Here is a 19,336-nt window from a genome sequence, read left to right as displayed (position 1 = left end):
AACGGTCTCCCTGTCAGAAGGAGACATCGGTAAAGACGACTTTAGGAAACGGCGAGGGGGAGACGTCTCGAATTCTAATTTGTACCCCTGAGATATCACCTGAAGGATCCAGGGGTCTACTTGCGAGTGAGCCCACTGCGCGCTGAAATTCATTGAGACGGGCCCCCCACCATGCCTGATTCTGCTTGTAAAGCCCCAGCGTCCTACTGAGGGCTTGGCAGAGGCGGGAGAGGGTTTCTGTTCCTGGGAACTGGCTGATTTCTGCAGCCTTTTTCCTCTCCCTCTGTCACGGAGCAGAAATGAGGAACCTTTGGCCCGCTTGTCCACGAAAAGACTGCGCCTGATAATACGGCGTCTTCTCATGTTGAGAGGCGACCTGGGGTACAAACGTGGATTTCCCAGCTGTTGCCGTGGCCACCAGGTCTGAAAGACCGACCCCAAATAACTCCTCCCCTTAATAAGGCAATACTTCCAAATGCCGTTTGAAATCCGCATCACCTGACCACTGTCGTGTCCATAACCCTCTACTGGTAGAAATGGACAAGGCACTTAGACTTGATGCCAGTCGGCAAATATTCCGCTGTGCATCACGCATATATAGAAATGCATCTTTTAAATGCTCTATAGGCAAAAATATACTGTCCCTATCTAGGGTATCAATATTTTCAGTCAGGGAATCCGACCATGCCAACCCAGCACTGCACATCCAGGCTGAGGCGATTGCTGGTCGCAGTGTAACACCAGTATGTGTGTAAATACATTTTAGGATACCCTCCTGCTTTCTATCAGCAGGATCCTTAAGGGCGGCCATCTCAGGAGAGGGTAGAGCCCTTACCAGCGTGTGAGCGCTTTATCCACCCTAGGGGGTGTTTCCCAACGCACCCTAACCTCTGGCGGGAAAGGATATAATGCCAATAACATTTTAGAAATTATCAGTTGTTATCGGGGGAAACCCACGCATCATCACACACCTCATTTAATTTCTCAGATTCAGGAAAACTACAGGTAGTTTTTCCTCACCGAACATAATACCCCTTTTTGGTGGTACTCGTATTATCAGAAATGTGTAAAACATTTTTCATTGCCTCAATCATGTAACGTGTGGCCCTACCGGAAGTCACATTTGTCTCTTCACCGTCGACACTGGAGTCAGTATCCGTGTCGGCGTCTATATCTGCCATCTGAGGTAACGGGCGCTTTAGAGCCCCTGATGGCCTATGAGACGTCTGGACAGGCACAAACTGAGTAGCCGGCTGTCTCATGTCAACCACTGTCTTTTATACAGAGCTGACACTGTCACGTAATTCCTTCCAACAGTTCATCCACTCAGGTGTCGACCCCCTAGGGGGTGACATCACTATTACAGGCAATTTTTCTCCTCATACATGTCGACACAAACGTACCGACATACAGCACACACGCAGGGAATGCTCTGATAGAGGACAGGACCCCACTAGCCCTTTGGGGAGACAGAGGGAGAGTTTGCCAGCACACACCAGAGCGCTATATATATATACAGGGATAACCTTATATAAGTGTTTTTCCCCTTATAGCTGCTGTATTGTTTATACTGCGCCTAATTAGTGCCCCCCTCTTTTTAACCCTTTCTGTAGTGTAGTGACTGCAGGGGAGAGCCAGGGAGCTTCCCTCCAACGGAGCTGTGAGGGAAAATGGCGCCAGTGTGCTGAGGAGATAAGGCCGCCGATAAGGGGGCGGAGCCTATCTCCCGTTTTTCTATGTATTCTGGCAGGGGTTAAATGCATCCATATAGCCCAGGAGCTATATGTGATGTATTTTTTTGCCATCGAAGGTATTTTTATTGCGTCTCAGGGCGCCCCCCCCCCCCAGCGCCCTGCACCCTCAGTGACCGGAGTGTGAAGTGTGCTGAGAGCAATGGCGCACAGCTGCGGTGCTGTGCGCTACCTTATTGAAGACAGGACGTCTTCTGCCGCCGATTTTCCGGACCTCTTCTGCTCTTCTGGCTCTGTAAGGGGAACGGCGGCGCGGCTCTGGGACCCATCCATGGCTGGGCCTGTGATCGTCCCTCTGGAGCTAATGTCCAGTAGCCTAAGAAGCCCAATCCACTCTGCACGCAGGTGAGTTCGCTTCTTCTCCCCTTAGTCCCTCGATGCAGTGAGCCTGTTGCCAGCAGGACTCACTGAAAATAAAAAACCTAATTTAAACTTTTACTCTAAGCAGCTCAGGAGAGCCACCTAGATTGCACCCTTCTCGTTCGGGCACAAAAATCTAACTGAGGCTTAGAGGAGGGTCATAGGGGGAGGAGCCAGTGCACACCAGCTAGTCCTAAAGCTTTTACTTTTGTGCCTAGTCTCCTGCGGAGCCGCTATTCCCCATGGTCCTTACGGAGTCCCCAGCATCCACTAGGACGTCAGAGAAAATAGGATTTTGGTACTTACCAGGTAAATCCTTTTCTTTGAATCCATAGGGGGCACTGGAGTACTCTTGGGATATGGACGGGCGTAGCCGAACAAAGGCACTGAATATTCAAATTTAGGACTCTCCCCCCCTCCATATCCCCAAGTACCTCAGTGTACTGTGCCAGTGTTTTTTACTGAGCGAACAGGATATAGAGAGGATTGACAATGGAGAATTCCTATAACATAACAGACAACCACAAAGTTGACCTGTAACCTTATTGTCAACTAAACAGTTGACACCTTAACCGATAGAACTTTATAATTTGAACCAATCGGTGAAAATGTGTTACCATAAGCTCCTTTGAGCTTAACACCACCCAAGTAAAATTTGTTTACTAAGCTCCCTTGAGCTTAAAACAACCCAGGTAAAACTGCTCTGGGTGGGCGTCCAGTGCCCCCTATGGATTCAAAGAAAAGGATTTACCTGGTAAGTACCAAAATCCTATTTTCTTTATCATCCACTAGGGGTCACTGGAGTACTCTTGGGACGTACCAAAGCTTCCCTCGTGGGCGGGAGAGCTGTTTGATACTTGTAACAGTAGGCAGGCCAAAGCTGAATGCTGATGGCGCCACCATTCATAACGTGTAAACGTGCACAAACGTGGTGCACTGAAGGCTATGTAGCCGCGTCATAGACGCTCCACGACCCGCTGGGTCTGACATTCCCACAGAACCTGTGGGATGAACTATTACTGACGTAGGCGATTGTAACTTAGCCTTAAAGTAAGCCTGACTTGTAGTCATTATTATCCAACTGGATAATGTCTGCTGAGAAACTGGCTAACCCCAGTTTGCAGTATTATATAGAACAAACAACGTATTTATATCACGTAATGTAGACGTTCGGTACATATATAAACGCGTAATGCGTGTACCACATTCAGAATTCTAGAATGTGCTGTCCCCACAGGAACCACTATTGGTATATTGATGTGAAGAATACGAAAGCGGATTTCGTCCGAAGATCTGCTTTGTCATGAGAAAACTTAAATACGGTGGCTTGGAATACAAGGCACCCAAATATGAAAACAAAACCCTTGCCGAAGCACCCTTGCCGAAGGCAAGGCTAGAAGAAAAATGTTTTCCAAAGTAAGAAACTTAATTCTCATTTGTTGTAAAGGTTCAAAAAATATGAAACTTAATTCCCCTTTGTTGAAAGGGTTCCAAAATATGAAAACTGTAATAAATCTGAACCCAACCTCAAATCGCCTGGCGCTGTAGGTGGGATAAATAGAGTCTGAACTTTGGTGACACCTTGTAGAAAGATGTTTACAGACGCAAATAGAGGCAAACGTCTTTGAAAATACGTTTACCACACAGATACCTGCACTGTTAGTGCAGATGAACGCAGTTTTCCATCCCATCCCGTTTAACCGAATACGGGTACTTGAAGTATGATGTTGGAAACTTCCGAGGTTTACAACCTATGTAAGCACACGAAATTTTTTAATAATGAGCTGCCTTAAGCGGCTTACTATTTCGTTACATGGTTGGTATAACCGATACTGTAATGCTCTATTTTCTAAGAGGGCGGTTTGAACCCTCACCCCGTCAACCGCAGCTGCGGTACACAGATAATAGGTATACAGATAATAGGTATATAGGTAACTATGGATAAAAGAACGTTCCCTGATGTAACAGGTTGGACGTATTATGAGAGGGCTAAGATCGTGTGCAAGTATTCCTTGAAAATTCGAGAAGCAAACTTCTCCGAAACCCATGAGCTACCACCAGTATGACTGTGACGAACTGTCTTCTGATCCGTTTTGGCAACGGAGAGAGGAGCGGAAAATGGTGGAGCCAGATACACGATGCTGAATGACCCCATGAATGTGAGAGATTTCACCGCCACTGCCCTTGTGAACTGTTTTGTACACCTACTGAGCTTTTGTAATTGTGGCGAGATGCCATCATGTATACTTGAGGACAACCCCCTTCTGTGGACTCACATATGAAACACCTCTGGATTTAATGTCCAGTTTTCAAGATCCAAATCCTGACGGGTGAGATCATCTGTCTAACAGATGTCCACTCACTGATTGATCTCTTGACATTTTCACCTAATGGCGTTCTGAGCCATTGAAGATTTGAGTGACCTGCTGCATTGCCATGCGGCTTCTTGGTTCTCACTGGTTGTTGTGTATACAACTGGCGTTGCTTTGTTTGACTGCTTAAGGCCAGCGTGATCTAGGCATGAAAAAACAAAATTACATGAAACTCACGGTTGTTTCTCTCCACGGAAATCTTTAGTAAAAAGCGAAAGATGTATTCGTTCTGAAGAGAAACCAGAGTCTATGCCTGGTCAGACTGAAAGCGAATCATTTATTGCATTGTAAAATGCACAGAGTTCTAGGACATTTATCGACAGCAATCTGTCGTGTTTTAGAACCTTTGAGTTGATTTTAACTACAAATCCTGACTCTCTGTGACTGTCGTCCAGAGTATAAGCACCCTTGTCCCTCTGTGGAAAACGCGAGTGAATGGTGGCGAACTAAATTGAAAACACATCTTTATTCTTAATAGATGAATACACCAATGTACCGCTAGAGTGCGTGTACTTTTGTTCTTGCTGGTGTAGTAGGTAAAAGTCTTTGACTTACCATATTTATAATCTTACCTAGGAATTGACATCGTTTAGACAGACTTAGATGCGATTGTTTTCGAACTTGATCTGCTACCGCAGTATACTTTAGTAGCGCAAGTTAGAAGAACTTTGTTGATACATAGTTCTTATGTGAGATGAGCTATGATCCCAACATCACTTTGGTAAATACCGGAAGCGATAAGCAACGGTAGAAATGAAATGGGTAATGGTTGTGGCGATTTGCAAACGCTAGAACCTGTGATGAAGAAACCGGACTGGGTAAATACGCATTGTGAATTTCAAATGCAATTATGCAATTTTGTGGCTGCAAAAAGCAAATACTAACTACAGAAAATCCATTTTCTAACTGTAGTAAATGACTTGCTGATTGATACTGCAACGGAGCTGTTAGGTTTTGCTCAAACAGAGGGGAATAAGTAACTCTGACTCTGTTGGCGTACTATTGGCTGGTTTATAAACCAGCAAAGACTAAATGACATATTGCCAAACCGTTCGACAGAATCAGTTTTGTACTTTAAGCTGTAAATAGCTGAGACATATATGAGTTGAAGTCATGAAATCTCGCAAAAGTAACATGTAAAGACGCGCTTCCACAATTATAAAAGAGGTCATCAAACCACTGGCTTGCTGACTGTGACGTCCCTTCGTTACAAAGCGTGACTGTTTGTTATAAAGGGTTAAAATGCCGTTACAAGTATATTATTTTAGGAGCAAACAAGCTCTGGCCCTGTCGCGCTTAACTAGCGACAATGAAAATAACCGGCGTTAGCAGAAGCTTAACAGATATACTCTGCAGCTTCTTTTAACAGTGATCGTCATGGTTTCATACATAGATTCTAGTGACCCAACTGTATCTTGGGTTTTTGTAATGTTTGACAGAAACGCATCTTCCAATGGTGGATCGCGTCCTTTTGGAAACGATTATGTATGGTTGTCCAAAACCCCGCACTATTCGGTGTGAGATTTGACATAGAATCGTGCATTAAATTATAAGACCAGTGACATAAACCCTTTGGTATCCAAAGGGAAATTGGCCCTTTGTAAAGACTGTCTTTTGTTAGAGCTGGCAGAGTCATTTCGAGACTCCGATTACCGCTCTTTTAATTTGAAATGCCAATGTTAACATAGGTTTCTTAAAAAAAATAATTAAATATTTTTAGTCTGCACTAGAGCCTTATTCGCTATGTAGACAGACATCATAATCGGCAACAGACAGACACTTGCACGACTTAATGAAGTTATTATATGGCATATATATATATATATATATATATATATATATATATATATATATATATATATATATATATATATATATATATATATATATATATATATATAAATATGTTATTGCTGAACAGCATATTTATCTCTACGGAAATCTTTAGGAAACTAAAGTGTTCTTTATGTGAAAAGTAGTTCACATGGCATATGAAACCCGAACCAAATTCCTACTAACACCCCAGCGCCTTCTGGTGGCTTAAAGATGTAGGGCAGGAATGTTCTAGCATTATCCTGAACTAAAAATTCCCACTAACACCCCTGCGCCTCCTTGTGGAGTAGAGGTGTATGGCCGGAATGTTCTGGAATTATAACTGGAAACACAGCAATGATTAAAATGGCCGCCATGCCATGTTTTCACATAAAATCACCGTACAGGTTATTTGCTGCAGTTTTAATATATAGGCTTAATAGCCTATTATACAGATTATACAATGATAACAGGTGTAGGATACAGTAAAAATACATGAATTTAGTTATCCATTACACTGCCTGCAGTTAATGTTATTATCTTGCAGCCTTAACAGAAAATAACAGAAAACATGGTTAAACGTGGAATAGATTATGCCACTGATAGCCTATTGCAAACCAAAGCCTCATATATATATTATATATATATAAATTGCTTAAACATATAAATCACAGTTTATACTGATATCAGACACAGTTCTGGCAGCAAAAATCTTCATTATATATTATATATATAACATGTATAATCACAGTTCTGTGATATTATAGCCCCTGACTGTATAAAAATCGCTTTGCTGCTTGTGTCTATTTTTAACCCATGCAGCCTTTGCTGCTGCTATGGGCATTACTTCCCCTCCCCCATCCCCATGTTACCTGCAGCGTACGGGTATCGGGTGCAGGGAGAGGAGGAGAACGCTGTATATAGCGCCGGGGAGCCGTCCGGAAGAGCGGGCGGCGGCGGGCCTTCCAACAATAGTACCCAGTTTCTGTGTCCGGCATCAGCATGCGGTGACTGGAAGAGCGGCCGGCGTCCGTGAGTGACGTGCGGCCGCTCGTTAACACACGGGAGACTCTCGGCGGCGCCTCTGTATTGGTGCCGGTCCATCAGCGCAGTGAGAGCGGCCGGCGTCTGAGTGACGTGCGGCCGCTCTTTAGCACACGGTAAAGTCTCGGCAGCGTGCACAGTGAGAGCGGCCGGCGTCTGAGTGACGTGCGGCCGCTCTGTAGGGTAGTTAAGCAGGAACCCTTCAGCGGCGTGCTTAGCGGCGGGTACAGTGAGAGCGGCCGGCGGCTGAGTGACGTGCGGCCGCTCTGTAGGGTAGTTAAGCAGGAACCCTTCAGCGGCGTGCTTAGCGGCGGGTACAGTGAGAGCGGCCGGCGGCTGAGTGACGTGCGGCCGCTCTGTAGGGTAGTTAAGCAGGACCCCTTCAGCGGCGTTACAGTATAACATCACACACAGTAGGGCGGCAGCGTGCGCTGACCGCCCTGACACCCATACCTTGTGCCGTTTTCATCCTGGCTGTGACGAGCTTCTCTCTGCAAGCTCTGTTTTAGCCTCCAGCTTCTCTTGTGACGGGCTTTCTGTAAGCTCCTTGCAGCTGTAGCTCTTTGTCTCATCCTGGCTGTGCCGGAGCTTCTTTCTGTAAGCTCCGTTCAGCTTGCAGGAGACAGTGGCTGCCTGTGGCTGTGAGGGTGCTCTTTGTGAGGACCGACACGCCATGCGCTCCTCTTATAGCGCCTGTGGCTGTGAGGGTGCTCTTTGTGAGGACCGACACGCCATTCGCTGCCCGTGCAGCGGCACTATCCCGGACCCATGTTTTTCCAGAAACTGGGAAGGGATGTGCTAAGTGTAAAAATAAAAATTAAAAATAAAAATTAAAAAATAAAAATCCAAGTGTGGTTATACCACAAGCCTATGTTCGTGCTGTGAGCACCGAAAAAACACTGGCACAGTACACTGAGGTACTTGGGGATATGGAGGGGGGGAGAGTCCTAAATTTGAATATTCAGTGCCTTTGTTCGGCTACGCCCGTCCATATCCCAAGAGTACTCCAGTGACCCCTAGTGGATGATAAAGAAATGAGGTTTTTATTGCTGCACCCATGTAGTGCGCGGTACCTCAGGAAGACTGGAGTCTTCTTTGCTTCGGTTACTCACCTGTCTTCTATCTTCTGGCTCTGTGAGGGGGACGGCGGAGCGGTTCAGGGAATGAGCAGGTAGACGACCCAAGTGATCAGACCCTCTGGAGGTAATGGTGTCCAGTAGTTTAAGAAGCAGAGCCTATCAGTCTCACAGAAGTAGGTCTGCTGCTCTCCCCTCAGTCCCTCGCTGCAGGGAGCCTGTTGCCGGCAGTGCTCCCTGAAAATAATAAACCTAACAAAAGTCTTTTTAGAGAAACTCTGTAGAGCTCCCCTAGTATAAGCCAGTTCACACCCATTCAAAAGTCTTATAGTGTGCCCATGTCTCCTGCAGATCCCGTCTATACCCCATGGTCCTTTTGGAGTCCCCAGTATCCTCTAGGACGAAGGAGAAATGGTAAACGCAGCAAGTTTGCGAGATGATCTCTGGATCATACACCAGGAATGAGGAAATCCCAGTATGTAACTGAACACTAGTTTTTGTGCTTCCATAAACACTACACAGATCTTTATTTTCATCAATGGAGCATTAGACCTACCAGTATCAAACTTGATGAAGTCTGTAATCTTGCCAGTATCAAGGTCAATCTGAACAGTATCATTGACCTTGATCAGTGGGTCTGGATAGCGGATGGTGCGGGCATCGTGGGTCACCAGGTGAGGGATTCCTTTTGTTCCCACCCAGGTTTTCCTGACCTTGCACAGCTTATACTGGGAAAGAGAAAGACATGCTAGAATGTCATGTACAAAAAATGCTGCAGCAGGTATATACCGTATAGCTCACATCTACCCCAATAAAGTAGCATTGGTACTATTAAAAAAAAAATACATATCTAACTTTATCCTAGAAGCCTTCACATTAACTGTATTAAACTTCACATAAATCACAAATCTTATGTTGCTTGACTTATTTAAAATCCCCAAGTCAATTAGAGGCGAGGTATAACACACCCTGGAATGGAAGAGTAATCTTTGCTACGGCATGAACTTGAAGTATTTCTGTTTGACTATTAAGTTAAGCTAGTCCTACTAGATATTAGCTGTGTACGGTAGGTGTTTTACCTTAGCCTCTTCAGCTGTGATCCTGTGCACTGCAAAACGACCCTTGGTGTCATACACTAGACGAAAGTGCTCACCAGTCTTTTCAATGCTAATGACATCTGTGAAACAAAACAGATTGATGCACATGTTACACTGAATGGATGCATATATAGCAAGCTTAATGCTTTGCCAGACAAAAAGAGCTAAACCACAAGTGTCCATACAAACTAGAGGTTTATTTTAACAGTGAAATTATCAAATATTTTTTTTTTTACTACTATCTCATCCTAACACCTCTGTCCCACACTCTCTCTACCCCATCTGTGTCACCCCTGATTGTCTGCCCCACCAATTTAAAAAGTAAGCTTCCATGAGCAGTGTCCTCTTCCCTTCACCTATCTTCTATTCAATATGCCCTTCAACGGCACCAAATCACTCAGTTTTCTGCCACCCCCATACTTACTGCATTCCAGTGTCATCTGCTGCCGCAGCCATGTTTATATACTCTGTACTTGTCCTATATTGTCTTGAATTGTAAGTGATCGATTGCTTATTTTGCTTTTTATGTACCCTGTAATTGCCAGCTACGTATCCCATGTGGCGCCATAATAAATCTGGCATCATTCTGAAGCCAATTATTTCACACGATTGAGTAAGAATTGTACACATGTACAGAACTGTGCAAAAGTTTTGAGCAGGTGTGGAATAAAAAAAATAAGATTTTAAACCTACCGGTAAATCTTTTTCTCCTAGTCCGTAGAGGATGCTGGGGACTCCGTAAGGACCATGGGGAATAGACGGGCTCCGCAGGAGTCATGGGCACTAAAAAGAACTTTAGATATGGGTGTGCACTGGCTCCTACCTCTATGCCCCTCCTCCAGACCTCGGTTAGAGAAACTGTGCCCAGAGGAGACGGACAGTACGAGGAAAAGATTTTTGTTAATCTAAGGGCAAGATACATACCAGCCCACACCATATAACATGGAATATACGAACCAGTTAACAGTATGAAACAAAACAGCATCAGCCCGAGACTGATCAAAACTGTAACATAACCCTTATGTAAGCCAAAACTATATACAAGTCTTGCAGAATTTAGTCCGCACTGGGACGGGCGCCCAGCATCCTCTACGGACTACGAGAAAAAGATTTACCTGTAGGTTTAAAATCTTATTTTCTCTTACGTCCTAGAGGATGCTGGGGACTCCGTAAGGACCATGGGGATTATACCAAAGCTCCAAAACGGGCGGGAGAGTGCGGATGACTATGCAGCAGCGACTGAGCAAACATGAGGTCCTCATCAGCCGGGGTATAAAACTTGTAGAACTCCGCAAAGGTGTTTGAACCCGACCAAGTCGCCGCTCGGCAAAGCTGTAATGCCAACACACCTCAGGCTGCCGTCCAAGAAGAGCCCACCTTCCTAGTGGAATGGGCCTTTACTGAATTTGGTAACGGCAATCCAGCCATAGAATGAGCCTGCTGAATCGTGTTATAGATCCAGCGAGCAATAGTCTGCTTAGAAGCAGGAGCGCCAACCTTGTTGGCTGCATACAGGACAAACAGTGCCTCTGTTTTCCTAACCCGAGCCGTTCTGGCTACATAAATTTTCAACGCCCTGACCACATCAAGGGACTCGGAATCCTCCAAGTCCCGCGTAGCCACAGGCACCACAATAGGTTGGTTCATATGAAAAGAGGAAACCACCTTAGGCAAAAATTAAGGACGAGTCCGCAACTCCGCTCTATCCACATGGAAAATCAGATAGGGGCTTTTGTGAGATAAAGCCGCCAACTCAGACACTCGCCTTGCCGATGCCAAGGCCAACAACATGACCACTTTCCAAGTGAGATACTTTAATTCCACCGTTTGAAGAGGCTCAAACCAGTGAGACTTAAGGAACCGTAACACCACGTTAAGGTCCCATGGTGCCACAGGAGGCACAAAATGAGGCTGGATATGTAGCTCTCCCTTCACAAAAGTCTGGACTTCTGGGAGAGAAGCTAATTCCTTCTGAAAGAAAATGGATAGGGCCGAAATCTGAACTTTAATGGAGCCTAATTTTAAGCCCAAATTCACTCCAGTCTGTAGGAAGTGAAGGAAACGGCCCAGATGGAATTCTTCCGGAGGAGCATTCCTGGACTCACACCAAGACACATACTTCCTCCATATACGGTGATAATGTTTTGCTGTCACATCCTTCCTAGCCTTTATCAGAGTAGGAATGACCTCATCCGGAATGCCCTTTTCCGCTAGGATCCGGCGTTCAACCACCATGCCGTCAAACGCAGCCGCGGTAAGTCCTGGAACAGACAGGGCCCCTGTTGCAACAGGTCCTCTCTGAGAGGAAGAGGCCACGGATCTTCTGTGAGCATTTCCTGCAGATCCGGATACCAGGCCCTTCGAGGCCAATCTGGAACAATGAGAATTGTCTGTACTCATCTTCGTCTTATGATTCTCAATATCTTGGAGATGAGGAAGAGGAGGGAACACACAGACCGACTGGTACACCCACGGTGTCACTAGGGCGTCCACTGCTACCGCCTGAGGGTCCCTTGACCTGGCGCAATACCTCGGAAGTTTCTTGTTGAGGCGTGACGCCATCATGTCTATTTGAGGCAGTCCCCACTGACTTGGAATCTCTGCAAAGACCTCCTGATGAAGTCCCCACTCTCCTGGATGTAGATCGTGTCTGCTGAGGAAGTCCGCTTTCCAGTTGTCCACTCCCGGAATGAAGACTGCTGTCAAGAGCGCTTACATGATTTTCCGCCCAGTGAAGAATCCTGGTGGCTTCTGCCATTGCCACTCTGCTCTTTGTTCTGCCTTGACGGTTTACATGAGCCACTGCGGTGATGTTGTCTGACTGAATCAGAACCGGTAGGTCGCGAAGCAAATTCTCCGCTTGACGAAGGCCGTTGTATAAGGCCCTTAATTCCAGTACGTTGGTGTGTATACAAGCCTCCTGGCTTGACCACAGACCTTGGAAGATTCTTCCCTGTGTGACTGCTCCCCATCCTCGGTGGCTCGCGTCCGTGGTCACCAGAACCCAGTCCTGAATGCCGAACCTGCGACCCTCTAGAAGGTGAGCACTCTGCAGCCACCACAGGAGAAATACCCTGGACCTGGGGGACAGGCTGATCATCTGATGAATCTGTAGATGCGACCCGGACCACTTGTCCAGAAGGTCCCACTGAAAAGTCCTTGCATGGAACCTGCCGAATGGAATGGCCTCGTAAGACGCCACCATCTTTCCCAGAACTCGAGTGCAGTGATGCACCGACACCCTTTTTGGCTTCAAGAGGTCCCTGACCAAGTTCAGGAGTTCTTGTGCCTTTTCCATCGGGAGAAAAACCCTTTTCTGGTCTGTATCCAGAATCATGCCTAAGAAAGGCAAACGGGTCGTTGGAACCAACTGTGACTTCGGGAGATTGAGAATCCAGCCGTGCTGCTGCAACACCCTCAGGGAGAGTGATACGCTGCTCAGCAACTGCTCTCTTGATTTTGCTTTCATTAGATCGTCCAAGTACGGGATAATTGTGACTCCCTGCTTGCTCAGGAGCACCATCATTTCCACCATTATCTTGGTAAAAATCCTCGGGCCGTGGAAAGCCCAAACGGCAACGTCTGAAAATAAGAATTTACTTACCGATAATTCTATTTCTCGTAGTCCGTAGTGGATGCTGGGGACTCCGTCAGGACCATGGGGAATAGCGGCTCCGCAGGAGACAGGGCACAAAAATAAAGCTTTAGGATCAGGTGGTGTGTACTGGCTCCTCCCCCTATGACCCTCCTCCAAGCCTCAGTTAGGATACTGTGCCCGGACGAGCGTACACAATAAGGAAGGATATTGAACCCCGGGTAAGACTCATACCAGCCACACCAATCACACCGTATAACTTGTGATCTGAACCCAGTTAACAGTATGACAAACGTAGGAGCCTCTGAACAGACGGCTCACAACAATAACAACCCGAATTTGTTTGTAACAATAACTATGTACAAGTATTGCAGACAATCCGCACTTGGGATGGGCGCCCAGCATCCACTACGGACTACGAGAAATAGAATTATCGGTAAGTAAATTCTTATTTTCTCTAACGTCCTAAGTGGATGCTGGGGACTCCGTCAGGACCATGGGGATTATACCAAAGCTCCCAAACGGGCGGGAGAGTGCGGATGACTCTGCAGCACCGAATGAGAGAACTCAAGGTCCTCCTCAGCCAGGGTATCAAATTTGTAGAATTTTGCAAACGTATTTGTCCCTGACCAAGTAGCAGCTCGGCAGAGTTGTAATGTAGAGACTCCCCGGGCAGCCGCCCAGGATGAGCCCACTTTCCTTGTGGAATGGGCCTTGACAGATTTAGGTTGTGGCAAGCCTGCCACAGAATGTGCAAGTTGAATTGTGCTACAAATCCAACGAGCAATCGTCTGCTTAGAAGCAGGAGCACCCATCTTGTTGGGTGCATACAATATAAGCAGTGAGTCAGACTTTCTGACTCCCGCCGTTCTTGAAATATATATTTTCAATGCCCGGACCACGTCCAACAACTTGGAATCCTCCAACTCGTTAGTAGCCGCAGGCACCACAATAGGCTGGTTCAGGTGAAACGCTGACACCACCTTAAGCAGAAAATGAGGACGCGTCCGCAGTTCTGCCCTGTCCGTATGGAAAATCAGATATGGGCTCTTATATGATAAAGCCGCCAATTCTGATACTCTCCTGGCTGAAGCCAGGGCCAGTAGCATGGTTACTTTCCATGTGAGATACTTCAGCTCCACCGATTTGAGCGGCTCAAACCAATGGGATTTGAGAAAATCCAAGACTACATTAAGATCCCACGGTGCCACTGGGGGCACAACCGGGGGCTGTATATGTAGTACTCCTTTTACAAAAGTCTGGACTTCAGGAACTGAAGCCAATTCTTTCTGGAAGAAAATCGACAGGGCCGAAATTTGAACCTTAATGGACCCCAATTTGAGGCCCATAGACAATCCTGTTTGCAGGAAATGTAGGAATCGACCCAGTTGAAATTCCTCCGTCGGGGCCTTCCTGGCCTCACACCACGCAACATATTTCCTCCAAATGCGGTGATAATGTTGTGCAGTCACCTCCTTCCTGGCCTTTACCAGTGTAGGAATGACCTCTTCCGGAATGCCTTTTTCCTTTAGAATTCGGCGTTCAACCGCCATGCCGTCAAACGCAGCCGCGGTAAGTCTTGGAATAGACACGGTCCCTGCTGAAGCAGGTCCCGCCTTAGAGGTAGAGGCCACGGATCCTCCGTGAGCATCTCTTGAAGTTCCGGGTACCAAGTTCTTCTTGGCCAATCCGGAGCCACTAGTATCGTTCTTACTCCCTTTTGCCGTATAATTCTCAGTACTTTTGGTATGAGAGGCAGAGGAGGGAACACATACACTGACTGGAACACCCACGGTGTTACCAGAGCGTCCACAGCTATTGCCTGAGGATCTCTTGACCTGGCGCAATACCTGTCCAGTTTTTTGTTGAGGCGGGACGCCATCATATCCACCATTGGTTTTTCCCAACGGTTCACAATCATGTGGAAGACTTCTGGATGAAGTCCCCACTCTCCCGGGTGTAAATCGTGTCTGCTGAGGAAGTCTGCTTCCCAGTTGTCCACTCCCGGAATGAATACTGCTGACAGTGCTATCACATGATCTTCCGCCCAGCGAAGAATCCTTGCAGCTTCTGCCATTGCTGTCCTGCTTCTTGTGCCGCCCTGTCTGTTTACGTGGGCGACTGCCGTGATGTTGTCCGACTGGATCAACACCGGCTGACCCTGAAGCAGGGGTTTTGCCAGACTTAGAGCATTGTAAATCGCTCTTAGCTCCAGTATATTTATGTGAAGAGACATCTCCAGGCTTGACCATACTCCCTGGAAGTTTCTTCCTTGTGTGACCGCTCCCCAGCCTCTCAGACTGGCATCAGTGGTCACCAGGACCCAGTCCTGTATGCCGAATCTGCGGCCCTCTAACAGATGAGCACTCTGCAACCACCACAGAAGAGACACCCTTGTCCGTGGCGATAAGGTGCAGATGCGATCCGGACCATTTGTCCAGCAGATCCCACTGAAAAGTTCGTGCGTGGAATCTGCCGAATGGAATCGCTTCGTAAGAAGCCACCATCTTTCCCAGGACTCTTGTGCATTGATGCACAGACACTGTCCCTGGTTTTAGGAGGTTCCTGACAAGTTCGGATAACTCCCTGGCTTTCTCCTCCGGAAGAAACACCTTTTTCTGAACCGTGTCCAGAATCATTCCCAGGAATAGCAGACGTGTCGTCGGGGTCAACTGAGATTTTGGAAAATTCAGAATCCACCCGTGTTGTTGCAGCACTAGTTGGGTTAGTGCTACTCCGTCTTCCAGCTGTTCTCTGGATCTTGCCCTTATCAGGAGATCGTCCAAGTAAGGGATAACGCCTCTTCTTCGTAGAAGGATCATCATTTCGGCCATTACCTTGGTAAAGACCCGAGGTGCCGTGGACAATCCAAACGGCAGCGTCTGAAACTGATAATGACAGTTTTGCACCACGAACCTGAGGTACCCTTGATGTGAAGGGCAAATTGGGACATGCAGGTAAGCGTCCTTTATGTCCAGGGACACCATAAAGTCCCCTTCTTCCAGATTCGCTATCACTGCTCTGAGTGACTCCATCTTGAACTTGAATTTTTGTATGTACAGGTTCAAAGATTTGAGATTTAGAATAGGTCTTACCGAGCCGTCCGGCTTCGGTACCACAAATAGCGTGGAGTAATACCCCTTTCCCTGTTGTAGGAGGGGTACCTTGACTATCACCTGCTGAGCAAACAGCTTGTGAATGGCTTCCAATACCGTCGCCCTGTCTGAGGGAGACGTTGGCAAAGCAGACTTGAGGAACCGGCGAGGGGGAGACTTCTCGAATTCCAACCTGTAACCCTGAGATACTACCTGCAGAATCCAGGGGTCCACCTGTGAGCAAGCCCACTGTGCGCTGAAATTCTTGAGTCGACCCCCCACCGTTCCTGAGTCCGCTTGTAAGGCCCCAGCGTCATGCTGAGGGCTTTGCAGAACCCTGGGAGGGCTTCTGTTCCTGGGCAGGGGCTGCTTGCTGCCCTCTTACCCCTTCCTCTGCCCCGAGGCAGATATGACTGTCCTTTTGTCCGCTTGTTCTTATAGGAACGAAAGGACTGCGGCTGAAAACACGGTGTCTTTTTCTGTTGGGAGGGGGTCTGAGGTAAAAAAAAGTGGATTTTCCGGCAGTTGCCGTAGCCACCAGATCCGATAGACCGACGCCAAATAATTCCTCCCCTTTATACGGCAATACTTCCATATGTCGTTTGGAATCCGCATCACCTGACCACGGTCGCGTCCATAAACTCCTTCTGGCAGATATGGACATCGCATTTACTCTCGATGCCAGAGTGCAAATATCTCTCTGCGCATCTCGCATATAAAGGAAAGCATCCTTTAATTGTTCTATAGTCAATAAAATACTGTCCCTATCCAGGGTATCAATATTTTCAGTCAGGGAATCCAACCAGACGACCCCAGCACTGCACATCCAGGCTGAGGCGATGGCTGGTCGCAGTATAACACCAGTATGTGTGTATATACTTTTTAAGGTAGTTTCCAGCCTCCTATCTGTTGGATCCTTGAGGGTGGCCGTATCAGGAGACGGTAACGCCACTTGTTTTGATAAGCGTGTGAGCACCCTATCCACCCTAGGGGGTGTTTTCCAGCGCGCCCTAACCTCTGGCGGGAAAGGGTATAATGCTAATAACTTTTTTGAAATTAGCATTTTTCTATCTGGGTTAACCCACGCTTCATCACATACATCATTTAATTCCTCTGATTCAGGAAAAACTACAGGTAGTTTTTTCACCCCCCACATAATACCCCTTTTTGTGGTACTTGTAGTATCAGAGATATGCAAAGCCTCCTTCATTGCCGTGATCATATAACGTGTGGCCCTACTTGAAAATACGTTTGTTTCATCACCGTCGACACTAGATTCAGTGTCTGTGTCTGGGTCTGTGTCGACCGACTGAGGTAAAGGGCGCTTTACAGCCCCTGACGGTGTCTGAGACGCCTGGGCAGGTACTAACTGGTTTGCCGGCCGTCTCATGTCGTCAACTGATTTTTGTAATGTGCTGACATTATCACGTAATTCCATAAACAAAGCCATCCATTCCGGTGTCGACTCCCTGGGGGGTGACACCACCATTATCGGCAATTGCTCTGCCTCCACGCCAACATCGTCCTCATACATGTCGACACACACGTACCGACACACAGCAGACACACAGGGAATGCTCTTATCGAAGACAGGACCCCACTAGCCCTTTGGGGAGACAGAGGGAGAGTTTGCCAGCACACACCCAAGCGCTATAATACATATGGGAACAACCCTATATAAGTGTTGTTCCTTATAGCCGCTTAAATATATAAAAATATCGCCAAAATATGCCCCCCTCTCTGTTTTACCCTGTTTCTGTAGTGCAGTGCAGGGGAGAGTCCTGGGAGCCTTCCTCACAGCGGAGCTGAGCAGGAAAATGGCGCTGTGTGCTGAGGAGAATAAGCCCCGCCCCCTATTCCGGCGGGCTTTTCTCCCGGAGTTTTAGACATTTGGCATGGGTTAAAAACATACATATAGCCTCAATGGCTATATGTGATGTATTCTTTTGCCATAAAAGGTATTATATATTGCTGCCCAGGGCGCCCCCAGCAGCGCCCTGCACCCTCCGTGACCGTCTGGTGTGAAGTGTGTGACAACAATGGCGCACAGCTGCAGTGCTGTGCGCTACCTTCATGAAGACTGAAGAGCCTTCTGCCGCCTGTTTCCAGACCTTCAATCTTCAGCATCTGTAAGGGGGGTCGGCGGCGCGGCTCCGGGACGAACCCCAGGGTGAGACCTGTGTTCCGACTCCCTCTGGAGCTAATGGTGTCCAGTAGCCTAAGAATCCAATCCATCCTGCACGCAGGTGAGTTGAAATTCTCTCCCCTAAGTCCCTCGATGCAGTGAGCCTGTTGCCAGCAGGACTCACTGAAAATAAAAAACCTAAAAAACTTTTTCTAAGCAGCTCTTTAGGAGAGCCACCTAGATTGCACCCTGCTCGGACGGGCACAAAAACCTAACTGAGGCTTGGAGGAGGGTCATAGGGGGAGGAGCCAGTACACACCACCTGATCCTAAAGCTTTATTTTTGTGCCCTGTCTCCTGCGGAGCCGCTATTCCCCATGGTCCTGACGGAGACCCCAGCATCCACTTAGGACGTTAGAGAAATTGGCAATGACAATCCTGTACAGCAAATCTCAGGAACGCCTGATGAGGCGGATATATGGGGACATGAAGGTATGCATCCTTTATGTCCAGGGACACCATATAATCCAACCCTTCCAGGCTGGCGATGACCGCTCTGAGCGATTCCATCTTGAACTTGAACCTTTTTAAGTATAGGTTTAAGGATTTTAAATTCAGAATGGGTCTGACCGAACCGTCCGGTTTCGGGACCAAACAGGGTTGAGTAATACCCCATACCCTGCTGAAGCAGGGGAACCTTGACCACCACTTGTTGAAGACACAATTTTTGAATTGCTGCTAAAACTACCTCCCTCTCTGGGGAAGAAGCCGGTAGGGCCGATTTGAAAAACCAGCGAGGAGGCACCTTTTCGAATTCCAGCTTGCAACCCTGGGAAACAATGTCTATTGCCCAGGGAACCACCTGTGACTGAACCCAGACGTGGCTGAAAAGTCGAAGACGTGCCCCCACTGGAGCGGACTCCCTCAGCGGAGCCCCAGCGTCATGCGGTGGATTTAGTAGAAGCCGGGGAGGACTTCTGCTCCTGGGAACTAGTTGTAGTTGGCAGCTT

General features: G+C 47.3%; 1 protein-coding gene and 1 non-coding gene across 2 annotated transcripts in view; both read right to left on the bottom strand.

Annotated features, from left to right (window-relative positions):
• The window catches only part of RPS4X (ribosomal protein S4 X-linked), an 82,382-nt gene that overhangs the window by 54,523 nt on the left and 8,523 nt on the right, over positions 1–19,336 (bottom strand). Inside the window, exons 4-5 of the mRNA XM_063937036.1 lie at positions 9,495–9,592; positions 8,972–9,143 (exon numbers count right to left, since the gene is read on the bottom strand). Coding sequence (XP_063793106.1) covers positions 8,972–9,143; positions 9,495–9,592 — 270 coding nt within the window. The remainder of the gene's footprint in view (positions 1–8,971; positions 9,144–9,494; positions 9,593–19,336) is intronic.
• LOC134953766 (U5 spliceosomal RNA) lies at positions 4,613–4,732 on the bottom strand. The gene has a single exon (XR_010185767.1). It is a non-coding gene; the product is annotated as a U5 spliceosomal RNA (small nuclear RNA).

Source organism: Pseudophryne corroboree, chromosome 8 (assembly GCF_028390025.1).
Source record: "Pseudophryne corroboree isolate aPseCor3 chromosome 8, aPseCor3.hap2, whole genome shotgun sequence".
Lineage (NCBI taxonomy): Eukaryota > Metazoa > Chordata > Amphibia > Anura > Myobatrachidae > Pseudophryne > Pseudophryne corroboree.
The sequence above is the reverse complement of the archived record's forward strand: the minus strand, read 5'-3'. Positions and strand labels throughout refer to the sequence as shown.